The sequence below is a fragment of the Temnothorax curvispinosus genome, unplaced genomic scaffold (assembly GCF_003070985.1).
Source record: "Temnothorax curvispinosus isolate PA1 unplaced genomic scaffold, ASM307098v1 QBEX01002454.1, whole genome shotgun sequence".
NCBI classification, from domain to species: domain Eukaryota; kingdom Metazoa; phylum Arthropoda; class Insecta; order Hymenoptera; family Formicidae; genus Temnothorax; species Temnothorax curvispinosus.
In genome coordinates, this window is record NW_020212234.1 from 241,947 (window position 1) to 259,733 (window position 17,787).

The 17,787-nt window shown below is 39.8% G+C and overlaps 2 protein-coding genes across 3 annotated transcripts in view; both read right to left on the reverse strand.

Annotated features, from left to right (window-relative positions):
• LOC112451716 overlaps positions 1-4,665 on the reverse strand; it is a 17,018-nt gene extending 12,353 nt beyond the window's left edge. Inside the window, exon 1 of the mRNA XM_025011538.1 lies at positions 3,618-4,665. Coding sequence (XP_024867306.1) covers positions 3,618-4,028 — 411 coding nt within the window. The 5' untranslated portion in view covers positions 4,029-4,665. The remainder of the gene's footprint in view (positions 1-3,617) is intronic.
• The window catches only part of LOC112451711 (cAMP-specific 3',5'-cyclic phosphodiesterase, isoforms N/G), a 315,563-nt gene that overhangs the window by 178,249 nt on the left and 119,527 nt on the right, over positions 1-17,787 (reverse strand). The gene's annotated exons all lie outside the window — the stretch shown is intronic.

Genomic DNA, 17,787 nt, shown 5'->3' on the forward strand with positions numbered 1-17,787 from the left:
AGCATTAAACATTGAATTTAGTTTTGTCTGTGTAAGTGAATAACGAATTACTATTTATGAATAGTATATTATCAATTTTATTGCTCATGTATTATCAGCTTCAATAAAAGTTCTTTGACGTTTTTGACGTAAAATAACCGTATCTTGTACTATTTATTTTTTCCATGGAAACATAAATTTTCTATCAAATATAGTTATGTAACGATTGTATTGTACGTCAAAATGCAAGCAGTGATCCGATTATACAAAGTTTCCAGATTGTTCACTCGTGAGAGAGTTGTGATAATTTCCATCCTCGTTTATAATCATGTTTCATATACGCGTGAATTAATAGCAAAATTAAATTAACTTCACGCTCCACAGTAAAAACTGAGTTTTGCGATAAATTCATCCTATATAATTCACAAATAAGGTTCATTAACTCAAATATATCATATACAAAATAAGGACTAAATATTTTCTGATCAAGAGCTATCATTATATACAAATCGGTTTTAAAGTGACATAATATTAATAACTGTGAACCCCTTTAGAATTAAAACAGTAATTATTTACGTTTCTTTGCAGAATAAGCTCAGGCAGCTTTTAATTTCTTTAATAATAAAATAATAAAATAAAGAAGAGACGACAGAAAGCTTTAAAGAACTCCGCTGTAAACTAGCAAACATCTGATGCTTACGACAAAAATGAAATATACACATCAAGATACTACTTTATAAGGACAGCTCCAAAAAGTTTTTATTAACAAAATACGAGAGAGAGAAAGGAAATCCTCAAAATTAGTCGACGTTAATTATAACACAGAATTTTCTTCCATTACGTCAATCTTGCATCGATCTTCACATTTGTTCCATTGTGACAGCAGCAAAAGAACGGCGAGATGACGATTATCTCGTTTCATGACGACTAATTATAACTTTCCGAAGCGTCTCCTTTCTTCCGTCAAGAAACTAAATTATCTCCACTGCCATTGGCACGCAAATTTTTGTTGTAACACAAAATCCTCGATATTCTTATGGTGATTGGTAGATAGCATTAAAGTTGCATAAACTTTTCGCGCGCGTCGTCACGCCACACAATGCCCCTAATACATCTAACTATATAAGTCAGGAAGAAAGTTCCGCGCGCAAAGAATAGACTCGGTGTGCGAAGAATAGCTTAAGGCTTAAGGCATACGCAAACGAAAAAGACTGAGTCAAAATTTATTAAATTGAACAGGGATAATCCGCGTTCCGCAGAAAGGAATTAACTCAATGACACATTTTTTTCTTGAAGTCGCCTCGGTTATTGGAGAGGGAGCCATAAAGGCGAGCGACGAACAAGCTCCAACGAAAATAGAAATCATATCAAAGTTGTGGGTTCAAGTTAACGATAATATCCGCGCATATTCATTATATAATACGTCCAAACTTTTACACGATAATGTTCAGTAATATGTCCAACCATAATAGTGCTTTCAGAAAATAAGTACCTTTAGTAAAGATGAAGAGTAGTATATTTTTTATGATATAATAAAGATAGCTCATATAAATTGTTTGTGAAGAAGAGAGAGAGAGAGAGAGAGAGAGAGAGAGAGAGAGAGAGAGAGAAAGAGAAAAAAGAAAACTACAAACGATAATAAGATGTACTTAATGTAACAATAAATTGATTTTCAATTTGCAAATACTGTGCAATTTTGCTAATAACGACTCAGTAAAGCTATCGTATATTCAAGTTGACGTAAATGTTGCACATAACGCGGTTAACATCACCGATTTCCCACCGCGGAACGGATTTTTACACACAATCTCCGCGTGCAAAGAGATCACGATCCTTCGCGCGCGGAACGGCGTAAATATTTGTTTCCTTCAACTCCTCCGGAGAAGAGATTTCCTCTTTTTCTTGCGGAAAATGCGGTAACACGAAATGGTTGTCGTTTTCGTCGGTTGACACGTTTGCCGACACATTGTACGCGGAAAGTAGAAGCAAAACCGCTCAACGAAGACAAATAGCCACGTGGTCGAAGAGAGTAGGGTGCGCATTAGCTCATCATGCGACACACTAGTCACATTTGTGTCCGAATAATTCGAATTTTTAACCATCTTTTCTTTTCTTTCATCGGAACGCGCCTGTCAAGCGACTGTCATCGCGAGCGAAGTTACGTCGACAGCTCCGTTAAATTTTCTCCTAATTACTTCGGATTGCACAGCGCAGAGGAACCTCTCTTCAGCGAGCCAATTGCTCGAGATAATTACACGGAGATAATTACAATATCAATCCGTTTCTATATCAATTGAAATGTATTTATAGTCGAAACGTCCTCGCCCGAAGTTACGAATACCTAGCACAGCACGGTGTTACTGCACAATGTTGCGATTCCATCGCTCCGGATGTTCGATGCGCTCTATACAGTGTGTCCCAGACTCACCGCGCGTAGATGGCTTTCAACGAGAGATTCTTTGATCTTTGGCGCGGACTCGATCTCGAACTTTTTGACCATTTTAAAGCCGAATATTGCGACTTCTCATAAACGACTGAAAATGCAAAGAGCTCTCCGTTTTTCACTTTACAGAGAGCGGAACTTTTCCGGGAATCGCGCGCAGGCATGCAAAGAGGTAATAAAACGCCGCTCTTTATTTGATTTCCAAAGCAGGACTCACTCGATTTTTTTGTTGCTACGTGTTTGGATTTTTTATTCGCGGGCGCTACCGCAGCGGCGAACATGGTCACCCGAATCTGCACCCGAAAACCGCGCTTCGTGAAAACGACGTTGATCGATGAAGTGTGAAGGGTTTGGCGACAGTATAAGTATAAAATAAAGGAATTTTATACATGTTCACAGAGAGAAATGTCTTGTCACCGTGTTTTTCAGAAAGAGAATTACGATTAACAGGACTGAATGATCAATTCTAATTCTCATTGTCCGCAGAGAAAATCCGAAAAAGTGTATTCGCAACGAGAAAACGTGACGAGAATGGAGTTAACATTTTTCTCTTTCTCTCAAATTATTCAAATAAGATTATGCAAAATCACATAGCCATCAAAATATATAGCTTTCTCAGCTTCGTTAAAAGCATTCTTTAAAATCGCGCACTCTGACCCGTTTATTGTATAATTTTAATCTTATTTCTCGCAAGAGAAATTCGCCAAATTAATTCTGACCAGATACTCCAAATTACTCACTAGACAAATTTGCTTTATACAAGACTAGGGATTTAAATAATTATCATATTACGGTTCGTCTGAAAAGAACGTGAGAACACGTCAACCGTCTCTACACGAGAATTAGTGAATTAATTAGTTTGTTATGCCAATCGTAATTCTAACGTTCAGGCCAAGGCTGAAAGGCTGTTGGAATAATATTCCCAACGTCGATAAACACTTGAAACAATATTCGAATGCCTAATCGCACCGTAAATCGCTCTCTCGAGGAAGAATCACTCCTGGCGAACATCCATAGGGCGACTTTTGACTCGCTCCTTCACGGTACTTACTCGCTCGCTAGAGAGTTCATTCTCCTGGAGAACGTTTCGGAGCGAGAGGATCACTTGGCCTAGCGCAAGACCACGATCGAAAATGTAAAATGGGACAATGTGCTCTAAGGCAATTCACATCCGGCCGTAAAACAGCGGATTTACCGAATCCGTTTTGCAGCGCGATCTCACTCTTTGGGCCTTATAAGTGCGCGATGCGCCGCGACGGCAAAACACGCGCGTAAATAGCACAGGCGAGTGACGCGCTCGCCACACGATGTACTCGGAGTCGAAAAGCCACGGAGTCGTCAGCCGTGAACAGTCGATGTCCTCGATAACGACTCCCGTGGAATCCTCGTTTCGCCGTTGTCCGCCGCTTATCACCACGCCGGAGAACGAACGCCGGAGGATAGCGAAGAAGGTGGAGACGCGAAGGTCGGCTGTCCCGGCGAGTCGGAATTTCGGCGTGGCGCGCCTCACGCATCCACGGCTACGGCTACGATCGCATGTCGTCACACCGCACCGATCGAGATGGCATCGACGTTGATGCGTCGCGACGCGATCAGATACGCGCATCGCGCGACGAGCGCGGCCCGTCGTCGTTCCCGGACGATGCACTCGCGTCGCGTCGTCACGAACAACCTTCGATCACAGGATAACGTCTCCCCGTCGCGCGCGTCTAAACGTCACTCGTGTTTGTCCGTGCTGCGTTGGCTGGTGCCTCCCGGGTGCGCCAAGCCGCGCGATGCGACGCGCACACCAGCCGGCACGAAACGCGACTGACTTTGCGTTCGACTGACGTAGAAACAAGAAGGAGAACAAGAGAGACAGAGAAAGAGAGAGAGAGAAAGAGAAAGAGAGAGGCAGAGATTAAGAGAGAGAAAGAGAGAGAGCGAGCACAGAAAGGCGGAGGCGGAGGTGGAGAGTGGTAGACAGAGGGGAAAGGAGATAAAGACAGACCGAGTCAGACAGAGGCGGGAATCGCGCGCGAGCCGATTTGCAACGCACGTACGCACGCACTCATGCACGCACGCATGCACGCACGCACGCACGCACGCGTGCACGCACCACGCTCGCACGCACGCGACAGTGCGCGCTGGCCGTATGACGATGAATGGAGCCCGAGTATACCCGGAGCGTGTACTTGTACAAAGAGCCGCGTGCTAACTTCGGCCGCCTCCGTCGGTGGCGGCAACGCGCGACGTCGACGACAACCGAGCACAAGGTGGTGGCGGCTGACACACGGGCGGGGAGAAGGGATATTACAGGATGGACGTGAAACTACCCGCGCCCTACAGACCCCGAGCTACGGCGCAAGAGCGACGGGGGCGTCCGGTCGACCCGACGCGCGCCGCCGGCACAGCGGAAACGTACGAACACCGACGTTCTCGCTCGAGTTCGGGTTCAAATTTGTTCCTCGGGCGTGAGGGATTCCGAACCGTGACACCGGGGACCACCACCCGGAGAGGGCGGGTTGTGCACTTCCGCCGCGAAAACCTCTCTCGCGTATATCCGACGATTCGTCAGACGTACCGTAAGCTAACAGTCTCTCTCTCTCTCTCGGGTTTTCAAACCGACTGTGGTAACGTAAAATTTCATAACGCGGTAATTCTCATCGAGATACTTTTTGACAGCCGCGCCAGACGTTAAACGACAACGTTAACCAACCTGATATTTCTTCCGTTGAAAAAGGAGAATCATCGTTTCTATAAAAAGGGAGATACTCAGAATCGTCGAGAGATAAAAGCTAAAGCGTATTACGATATTTTCGCTTCTGCAGCACGTAGAGAGAAATCGCCATGAAGAGACGTCGCGATTATGGTTCTATCTCGATGTATTATTCGGTAAACTTTTCTTCGGATTTTTCCGGACGCAGCAATTCACCTGGGAGGATTCGCGGAATACTAAACTTGCCTCTAAATCTCAGCAGGCGTCAATAAAACTTTTTTCATCAAAGTATATAGATTCGAGTTCTATAATACAATTTGATTTGACGAACTCGTTATTCTATTCGTATGAACAAATTGATCATATTTGGACATTTTCACAAGTTTTTCATTTGTCGTGATGTCTCTTCACTTGTGATATTTAACATATATTCTAATATCTTACACACAAAAGAAAATTTCATTTCAGTCTTTAGAATGATTGATTTCACAATAACGGTAAACTTTAACTAAAGCTTGACAACTTTTATATAGTAATGAGCAAAATAATTATTTTTTGTATCAAGATCTAATATTAAACTATAATATATGTTGCAGCTGTTTTCGTATTCAGGGCGTTTTCTATTAAACCGTCACATTCAATAAATTTGATAGCTTACGGTATAGTGTTTCCGGCCGATCCTCTGCGAGCTGCGTTTCGATATTCACTTCCAGTACTGAAAATCCACAGTTTACGTCACATACACTATAGATTTTCAGTACTGGCAGTGAATATCGAAACGCAGCTGCGGTAATCTCGATAAAGTCACCCAATACAACGTGAGATGCTCAATTGTTGCGCGATCGAGATGCGGATTCGGAACGTAAGGCCGCAGCGCACGAACATTGCCGTAGCGTGTTTTACGGCAACGCATGAAAAAAAGCGTAATGTAACGTACGTAAGACTAATTACGTTACATTCTTCTTTGTGCGTTGCCGTAAGATTGGCTTGCGTGTCGCGTAAGGCAATATTCTCACGTAAGGCGTAAGACGCTACGGCAATGTTCGTGCGCTGGCCCTTAGTCAGGCGTTTTTGGAGCTCAATTCTGACGTAATGGATGTATGCACGAAGTTTGCGGCGCGAGCACATCGTCAGCCGCGCTAACTTTCCGATAATTGCGCAACTCGTTCTTCCGGGCAAGGCAAGAACAGAGAAGAAAGAAAAACAGCAACAGAGTCTCTAGCGGGTGATCTAATACATAATACAGTTCGTTATCCACGTGCGCCGAGCTCGTTAGAGTTTCAAAAGCGACGTTGGTCCGGATTGCAAAATATGATAACGGAGGCGCTCGCCTCGATCGAGGCCCAACGACGTCGCTTTACGGTGCAGACTTTTACGATTACTGTCCACCGATAAGCCTCATGTAGTTCTCGAGGTCGGTGATAGCGCGACATACCTCCGACAACGTATCACAAAACAGTGGCTCTTTTTCCTCAATCATCGTATTAAGATCAACGATTGCGGCTTGTTGAAAAAAGAATTTTTCGATGGATCCGCTCTCGATCCGGCCGGCTTTTACGCTCGCCAGGAAATCATGGATAGGAATAACGTTTTCTGTTGAATAAAATCCTACCTTACATTATATACGTGTCTATTCAGAGGCTGCTTTTATTAAATGGACACGTAAATCATAACTTTGCTACAGAAGCTTAAGGAGTTTCAAGATATATGTTGGGACGGAACTTTCCTTTGATATCGCGTAATCATGTCGGACAAATAAATCCTTAATCTTTAAATTACGAGGCGTATTTTGAGTATCCTGCGGAAAGTGTGGCTCGTAATATTTCATCTCTATCGTAAAGTCCGAAGAAAACGTCAGAAACGTATCGGTATAAAATAGAAATATCCATTGTTTAAGAGACGAATCGTTCTTTTTATCAATCAAAATGCTAATAATGAAACCAGAAATGAAAAACCAGACCTTTGGATATCGGAACACCGATAATCCAAAATAAAAGAAAGATTTAATACATGTAATATTGAACTTCGTTTAACTTTAGACATTGGCTTCAATCCACTTTTTTTGAAAATTCGAATCACAATTATATAAAAAGAAATAAAAACCAAATAAAAATCGTATTAATAGATAATTAAAAATGATTAAAATAGTAATAATATAATAGTATTGATATGAGAGAGCGATTATAATATACATTATTTTGATCTCGTTATATCTCCTCGCTGATTTAATAAAAGTAAGAGATAAAATCTAGTCTTGCATTAAAAGAGATTTCTCAAATTGACCGGTCTCACTAAATCAAATCCATATAATCCTTTTGGATTCTATATATTTTGCATACGTCAATGTCAAACAGTGGCACGCGCCTTTGAGCCTGTGATAACCAAAGATGTTTCTCGATCAATTTTTTTTCGTAAACGTGCTGACAACTGATTCACTGTAAAGTAGTGGCGTGTCAGACAGCACAAGTGGTGACTTATCGGTACTTTTTATATTTACATGTTCGAGCTAAATCTAAATGTATCGTGCACCTGTATCGATGAATATTCCCGGATTACTGAGCGTTCATTGTGATCGTCAGTGGCGCCGTTACAGGCATAATAAATTAAAAGAAATTATTTAAATAAAAATACATTAGTTACAAAATAAAAGATTTACAAAGGTAGTCGAAATATAGCATGTAAAAAAATTAAGCATTTAAATAGAATTATAATAAATATTATAATTCTAATATATAACATTGTTCTAAATTATCATATAAATTGAAAATAATTTTATCTATTGGATTTATCAAATCTGCAGATTTATATCCAAGTATTAAATAGCTCTAATTATTAACTATTCTAATTATTATTTTTAAAGTAAAATAATTGCTGTACTCCGAAATGAAAATCCGAAATGTGCTGAGAAATTCAATTGTCCATTTCCTTTGAAGTGAAAACAGTATTTTCGTCGTATAAAATAATGTTATGGAAGAGCGTCGCGAGAGCTTCAAGAAGTTCAAAGAAATGCAAAAAATTTCCTTTCCTGCCTAATTCAGTGGAAAATCGTCCGCGAGGGGCTCGTTTGGGGGATGCCAAGTGCGCTCCCGGGGAAAACTCGTTTTTCTTTCGATTATTAAAATAACAGAAACCTCAATATCGATTTCGGGATACACAGGAATTCACTTGCGGAGAGTTTAATCATCCAGGATCCATCACGTCGATCCTGAAGCCTGTCAAATTGCGCGGTATTGTAACGTCAGTGCAACAAAGTACTTTGGTACTCTGTAACGTTGTTGTTCGTTACAACGAATAGGCGCACGTTACACGACGTGCTAATTAACGCCACGAGTTGAATTGCGTAAGAATACAAATTACGTCTCTCACGTGGCCGCAACTAATTCTACTATATATCATATTCGTTCACACAAGAAAAATCCCACCTATTATTTATCTCGTTCGCATAATATTATACAAAATAAATTGCAAATGCATTTGCATATATTAAACAGTGATATAAAAAATAAATTCTAGATACCCGTTGAGATAAAAGTACCTTGCATTTTTAAATTTTAATATCGCTACGTATGTACGAACGTACATATAAAACATGCAGACTAATTGATAAATTATCTATTTAATCTATTTAATTCTATCTCGAAAAGTTCAACTGAAAATGGAAAGAGGATCAATATTCTCATGTTATTATAAGAAATTATGCGTAGATACAATCTGTGATGATAAATTCGATATTACGCACCTTCGAGTGTATCGCCTCACGCATGGTGCGCAGCGATTTCGAAGTCTTGTCACGCAATTCCCGCTTAATACGTTTCTATAGCGCTGCATCATTAATCCAATTTTATTGATTCGATTCTGTGTCCGTATCAAGTAATCGCGACTTTATTATAACGATCGAAGCACACATGCATAGATATAATCAATTGCATAACTCAACTCGAACAACAATTGATCAGGTGGTAACTCATATATTCATCGAATAAAGACGCACGATCAATTTTTTCCAATTATCTAATTATTGTCTAATTATTAATACATCGCGTAATATTCTATTTTTTTAGATCAACACGACCGTGCAATACAAAGGTGTGTTTAAAATAATGCGATATTTAAAATTCGTACCTGTTGTTTAAGTTATGGAAATACGATTAAGTCTCCTCTCGTGATTCATGATGGTAAAACATTATTTATGCATTCAAATCCGCGCGTCCGCGGCCGCGGCCTGTTTTGTTACCCGCGGTTTCACTTCGTGGAGAAGCTACAACGTACTAGCGCTTGTCCGGTAATAATCCCGGAGTCAAGTTACGACACCGATGCCGGAGACGGAATAATTTGTCATATGATGTCAGGCGTGTGCACGCGTACGCACCAAGCGCGGTTATAACATCTGGCAAGTGTTAAGGTGCGTTTAAACTTGCGCGACCTGCAAAACGAAGGAGTGTGCAATGATCTAAGTGTGCGTTCCGGCACGAAATAATTCCAAACTGTGCATCGACGTTGTTATTTATTATCCTACTTTATAGGACACGATTTAGATGTACTGTGCCGCGTAAATCAAAGTGTTTGCAATTAGTCACATGGAGTCAGATAAAAAAATATGCGAGAACAGCTGCAGCGTAATCTAATAATTTACGACTATCTTTCTAATCCTCTCCCTCTATCTCTCTTCCTCTCATACTTGATATACATCTATTACAGAGATACTGTTCTCATTTTTTTTTTTCATGCTTCTCGGGATATTCGTGCAATATTAATCCGGTCGGATTTTAAGAGCCTACACAGTAAACTCATTTTTTTTTAAGGGGCAAAGTAATGCGACAAATTAGTGTTTGAGAAAGTTTCTCCAAAACGGCTGCTCTTCATAAACAAGCGGATACGTGACTTCACTTTTAAGTGTATCAGAGTAACATTGCCGTAAATACTGTTTTAGACGTGTTTCCGAAAGAGGATTTCTCAATAAAGTTTAATCTGTTAATGTAGTTAAGTTTTCTTTAATCCTTTCTTGGATGAATTCTATTGACGCTTCCAGCTCACGAAATTTCTAAACGCATATTCAATCAGTTTACCCAAAACAGCTATTTTCGAGGTATACACGGGAGATCTAGCGCGTTAATTTACATTGATTCTCCATTATCGTTCATGTTACATCGAAGACATGACATTAACGCACCTTAGAAACACATAAATTCTCGACAGACAGACGTGAGTAATCGATACTACTGATTCCGCTGGAGAATTCAATGTGTCGTGACGGATTAAATGTCGCGCGAACATGTTAATCCGCTTGCGCTACGCGTTGATGATAATAATCACACATGCGATCAACTCGCGGCCGAACTTTGCACCGGCCGAATAAAAATAATAATGATTTTAATTATTTATCTCGCGAGAAATTCCATTATAGAGTAAAACATTATTCCTAATTAATATTTACATCGTGCAATTAATCGTACGACAGTGCCAAGATACATATGCACATTTCTTTTTGTTTCCTCTTTGTCAAGCTCACTGGTTACTCGCGACGTTTTTCGCAATGCAGTTTTACTCCAAGATATAATAATTATGTATTACACTTCCGGAATATCGGCTTGATCGATGAATTTCGAGATTAAGCTTATATAACAACATTTAAGTTTAATACTTATCGAAACAAAACTAGTTTAATAATAATCAAATTTTTGTTATATTATTCTAAACTTTCCTGATTTAATTTCTATCGTGTGCTTGCTTAAACCTCTTCTGCAAAGCGCTTTGGGAGACGGTTGTTTTAACGAGACCGACGACAGCTTTGAATTCCCAACGAAGACGTCGGCTACCTTGCGCGAAGAACTGTGAGAAAAGTTGATCGGACTTTTAAATAGACGTTGCCAACTAAAAGCCCGACTAGCATTAATTGAGCCAATTATCAAGAATTATTCTTTCGAGTGCCATGGTCGTGCCTAATAATTAGGTAAGAGGAAAGCGATAGCCTACGCTTGCATTATAATAAGCGTTTCCGAAATGCGCGAACGGCCCCACCCACGCGATTCCGTAATTTAAATTTTATCCCCCGTCATAGATTTCGGCCGGAATTGCGAACCCGCGAATATTACGTAACGACTTTAACCAGTCTACGAGTTTCATAAATTATGGCGGCATTAAGCAGAAATAATTGCTCCGACCTTTCATTGGAGCGCCACGTATCGTTCGCTATTCTCTCAGACGTTGCACTCTCACATTACGTTGCATACCGCTGCTGGGTTTATGTGGATTAAAAGAGAACCAAGATATCCCGCACCATGAAACACGCCAGAGACGAATATGCGCGGTGATTCCGCTCTGCATTCATCATTCCCAAATTCTTTCTAACTTATGAAAGTAAAAGCAATGATTTTTATGAGTTTAAAATTTGTTTAAATGTATTCGAATTGTTCAACATTATTATTAAACGCGTATCTCGTAAACTAAATTTAAAAAAATTTAATTTTAAAAAATTCGTCTGACAATATCAATCTCCCTATTTTGAGAAAGTTTTTATTCGATTAACGTACCTATTCTGATATCAATTATACGTGTATTCGATTCAGAACTAAAACCTAGTAATGGGAAAGCACAATGTGCCGATTCATGAGTTTTGGTCGATAAAGAATATAGTTAACTTGTTCATTTTATTTTTTAACGAGCGGAAAATTTGCCTGCTCGATGGAGCAGAGGATCCGTCTATAATTGAACAGTTTTCATCGAGATTAAACGAAAGCCCCTAAAACACTGCGCGTTTATTAGCCGATGCAACGTTGCGGATCAAACTTTATCCTTTTACATTCGATCAGTCGCGAATTAAAGAGGAGACTCTGAACAGAGCTCGGAATGCAAGGAGCGGTTGATATTTTTCAGCGCGATTAGGAGCCGCATTTAGTACATGTAAAATTAAGAAGTTATTTAACTGCGGCCGCGAGGAGGTATTTTAGGACGGTGTCGTCGGTGAGGACGCTTCTGAGAGACTAAAATTGACGCACGCGATGAGAGTATTCCGAACGATTTGAAATAATCCGCTTTTCCTGGCGACGCACTAGTTCTGTCGCTTTGGAATTCCGTAAATACCGTGTATATATAATGATCTCTCCGAAACGAACTGACAACCGACTCGACAAACTCCGGAACAAATGCGTATGCGTCCACATTACTCGCGCCTATTTCAAGGAAATATTTAACCCTGAAATAAAATTAGGGGCGAAAATTCACATCGGCCAAACTTTAAACAGCTGCTGCCAACGGTACGGCGCAGCGTTTTCTAAATCCTGTAAACACGCAATACAACCTACGATGTTAGCCGAAAGTCGTCGAAAGATATACGTCATACGGCAAAATATTAGCGTTATTCTTTTTGAATCTAACGTCGCTCGCATGTCACCATTTCTGTCAGCAGCATGTCCAACTCCTTGTTCAGAAGCCCGAGAATATTACAATATCGACATGTCGCGCTTTTAAAGCTGTCACGAAACGAAATCTTAGGAATGTAACACGAAGCAAGTGCACATTTTATGACAATCGCAAAGCACACTCAAACGTATTTTCGATGACATGTTGTATATTTCTTTCAGAACGATGCAAGTTGTAAAAATCATTCTAACAAATGCTAAACAAAAAAATACTCTGGTTTGAAAAAATATTTAGGTAATCAAATTTTTAACAAAACGATAACAAACACTTTGTTTTTCTTTTATCAAAAAGATTTTTTCAGTTTTACTAATCTATTGACGTTCTAAAAATTAACTAAATGCTTCTAAATTAATAAAGATATACGATTTTGTTGAATATAAAGTCCTTATAATATTTTCGTTCTCCAGATATTCCACTAACAATAAATTATCATCGTATCAATAAATTATAATAATCCGGAAAGTGTTATTTATGATGATATCGAAAATAAATGCGCTAAAACTTATGCTCTCTTTTCCAAGCTTTCTTACGCAAGAACGAAACTTTTGCCAGTCAATGTCCTTATGAGTACCAGGAAGATGAATGAGAAATCGGAAAATCATGGGATTTTTATGACCAAATCGCTTCGATGGGAAAGTTTCGCCGACAGATTCGCAGAGAACTTTGTTAGTTTACGTATGGTGAAAAATCGGCCTCACTTTTCGCATAATTTCTAACCACTTCGATTTCTGTCAAAACTTCACAACTTAGTTAAAATAACGAACAAATTATTGATCGGAAAAGAAATTTTCAGTAATCATTTCTTTCCCTTCTTAATTTGAGTCCACTAGTTTCAGCAGGGAGTACAAACTCTCTCTTGTTAATTATATTAATTACTTATAATTCTATACATTATAAAAGATGACAATGTTGATTTCAACAATATCTATAATAAAATGTAGCTTAGGAATCTTTTTTAATATATAAAATATCACGTTTTTCATGAGTTTAGAGTTATTTTTAAAAGCATTCGAATTATGCAATATATTTATATTGCAAACTGCATTTTTTTTTAATTTAATGTTTGTCTGGCGACATCGCAAATTGCATTTAATAATGTCGAGATGAGTTTAAGTCAAAGAAAGTTATGCATGAGAAAATGAACATTTCCGCGAAGAGGAGTTTCATACTTCTTTGATGGCGTTTTGGTTAGTAAAGCGTGAATATTTGGACGTGAATATCGGTGCTGGGTACTAGATGACATTTGCAGGCGTGAATTCTCCAACGTAAGAAAATCATAATATTTTACCATACATAATAAAAGCGTAGAAAAGATCTACAAGTATTATATACCACAAACAGATCAGCAATATTAAATATTCTTGAAGAAACTTATAATAGAATAAACATAATTCTTTTCAAAGATGAAATATTAGTTATTTCTCTCTCTAAAAAGAAAATTATAAATGGTATTTCCAAAAATTATAAATAGTATTTGCAAAAAAAAAGAAAATCAATATTGTGTGTGTGAGATGCGCTTGTACTCAATCAACGTTAATCAAACCAATCGCGAAACATATTGAATTCGCAGTTGTATTAATGCAAAATGATAGCAGATGGAAAAACGTTGGCAGTAACCTCTTGGCATCCCACTGAACCATGCGCTCGAGAGCAGACTATTTGGAAGACCGCCAACGACGCGTTTATTGCCGTAAAATTATCGTAAAAACGTGCGTGCATCAAGATATCGCGCCAGTTAGACGTCATAACATAGGGGTTCAATGATCCGTCAAAATAATACTTGTCTTGTGATTTTAAGTAACGGTACAAACGACAAAATATTATAAAAATATGCAGAGACAGTAAGAGAGTATCCTGGTGCAACGTCATGACACATTTACAATTATTTTACTGCGCATCGCAATAAAAGCTGTTACAAAATAACGAAACGACGATGATGAAAATAACGACCGATATTAACATTAGCAAATTGAGTTTAGTGTTTATGGGACGCGAAATGGACAATGTCAAAATAATATGGCGATACATTTATGAAATGTGTTTTATCAAATTACTAATATTATCCGATTGTTGTTATTGCATTATGGAATGACGATGAAAATGAGAGAACATGGAATAATGTTTTTTAATAATGCAGCCTTCCAGAGCGACAAACATTGCAATAAAAATGTATGTAAAAACTGATCACAAATACAATTATTGATAACCTTCGTTGTGCAATTCGATAAAAAGCCGGGACTCCCGGGATGAGTAGCTTTTATCGTACAAAACGTGAGGTAAACAGCAGACGCGTATCGTCGGTGAGACGCTTGAGTAATACCAAAAGAAATTCCTTCGATGTCAAGAGAGAAAAATATGAAACGCGATCGTAGCTTCATGCTGAGCGAGATAAATAGACGGCTGGACCGAGAGTGCACAAATGAAAGAAAAAAAGAACACGTAAGGGAACGAGAGGCGGAGGAGCGGCGAGATGCAGAAGGAAGTATCCCAGAATTTGCAACATAATTTGCAAAAGCAACTTCGTAGTTTCCGTATTTTCGTTAATTACTGACGAACGCCGTTTTCCTTGAAAACATTCTCGTTGCTCAAATATGCCGAGAGATGTATCTTAAACTGGTTGCAACTTTCTATTAATTACGAAATTCAAACGAGACAGAAATATAAAATTATGTTGCTCAATATATTAATAAAGACCGAAAAGATTGTTCGTTAACGGTTCATTTAATCTCATCCTTGAAATTAACGAACGTGAGCATAGCGAATCGTGTAAAGAGCGTCAGAAATTATTTATCAGTAATAACGGCTTAACGTCTTAGTAAAATGTGCTTGGAGAGGCACCTCGCAGGCACAAAAAACCGGTTCCCAGAGCACAAATTGCACGCCGCAGCGATTTCGTTCGTGACGTTCTGTCATCACTTATCACACACTTAGCCGCGCGTCACTGACACCGCGGAGATAACCAAATCCGTTTTAGCGACAAACCGCGCATAAAGATTTGAGGCTAAAACGTATTTACGTACAATTAGTACGACAATATCGTGCCACAATCATCTCACGGCTTGCACTTGAGTAACCGAGAATATCAGTTAAATATTGCCACGATGAGGAAACATTTTCAAAGAAGCTTTAACGATATCGTCGCTTTTCCTGATTCTATATTTCGCAAAAAATTTTTATCAAATATTTATACTTCAATAAAACCTTTCCGAATAATATGATCGTTCTCGATAAAAACTATATATCGCATCTGTTAAAACGTTGTATAAATTTACCGCTAATATATATTTGCTAGTCGTTCGCTGCTTGGATTTGTGACAACAATATGTACAGCGCGTCTTACACTTTAAAACGAGCACGTGAAAGATAAAGAGACTACCCGATATGCATACAGAAAGCGTCTACCGTCCGCAAGAGAAAAATTCTGCGACAAACTTTGGCTCATCCCCATCGATCCTCTTCTCAGCAACTTCTCGTTTGTTTCTAAGACGCGGGGAATTGGCCGATCTCGATTCTTTTATATTTAGTAAGCCTGTATGAGATGTTTCTTCGACAACGATGATTTCCTTTTCCCATTTCGCGAACTTTTTCGTTATTTCGACAGATTTCAGTCTGCAACGGCATAAAATTCGAAGAAATAAAATAAATATGTATCCTTAAATTTTCCATCTCAGACCGTTTCTTTCTTAATATTACGATGTGTCTAACTTGTACGATGTCCAATTTCTCGTGAATTCTCATATGGCGATCATATACATATTACATACATATAAATTCTGGAATTCGCGGAAATTCTGTCCTATGAGCGGTTCGTTGCCCGAGTCAAATTTAAACTTTCGTCGTTTCTCTCGAAAGTACCTAACTCCCGCGAGAACTCACTTCGCTTGAAGAGCTTCGACTTCGAGAAATTCTGGAGATGAGCTTATCGCGTCTTCGCTAAAGTGCCGCTTTCTCGAAACGCACGTTTAAGCGCACTCGTGCGCCGCACGGGTCACAGAGTCACGTTTCACAAAGGAAATCTTCCGGCGTGCTCCTCATACCGGGTATCGTTTTCCCCACACTCTGCCTGTCGGATTCGCGATATTCTCGCGCTTTTCTGACGACTCCCGCGTTCGAAGTCGTAATTCGAATCGGTTGCTTTGGGTTTCCTGCGATGCTCGTCGTCGAAGGAAGATAATCTTCTTCCGCATACACGTGACGATTGACGTGGGAAACGGAAGTCCTGCCAGCACTCCAGCGCTTTTCGCCCGCAAACTGCTCGGTTAAACGCACGGGTTCCGCGATATCTCTTCGATATCCTGCATTATCTCTACTCAATAATGATGACGTCCCATGAAATTTTCTCGCGTCGAACGATGCGATCTGATAGCTCAATTTCGGTGCCGTCTTAACAGCGTACCTTGGAATCGCAAAATCCACGTCTGCAGTTCTCGGCGAGTCCGATATTCCATCGGTGAGAACGATAGGGACGATAGTGATCTTGTCTTTTGTCCTCGGCAAATGGAGATATCGCGTTTTTCTGAATTCTGTCGTCGTCAGATCCGCTTCGTCCCTCTTGAATTCGGAGAGTCTCGACAGATTTTCTGCAGCCGATCGAGAGTCAACTTTCTGAACACAAAAATCGCGCTTGCTCCTTGGCTTGCTCGCTACATTCGCAAGCGCATCTTGTTCAATAGCGTCGATGGAGCATATCTTTGCGGGAGACTCGATCTTCGTCATTTTTTTCGAAGAATCGGCGCGTACTTGTTGCACGAAAATGCTGGACACCTTAGCGGCGAGTAAGATGTTACTCAGAGACGTCGTTGTCGACGAAGTGGTCGTCAAACGTGGCTGCTGAATAGGACTAATGGCTCTGTTGGTGTAACGCTTTTCGACGGTGGTCCGAAACTCCGTATTCAGGCTGACAACACGAATCTGAGGAGCGCAAGCTGACGCAGATACTGCCCGTAGTATTTCACGATCGGGATCTACCTCAGGATCGATCGATTTTAATACGAGTGATGAGGAAATTTGATCGTCCTTGGCGAGGCGTTCGGTTTCGGGCAGCATGCTTTCGCGGTAATGGCTACCGGGACTGGCGAATTCCGTTTCAACGGCCATCGCATTTTGATTGCCCGAGGGAATCTCGGAATGCTCATTCGACCGTTTATTCGCTGTTCTTTTATCCACAGTGGACCAATTGTTATTGATCACTTCCACCATAGACACCGAAGACTTTCGTCTTCGAATTTCAAAAGAATTGTTGATAGAT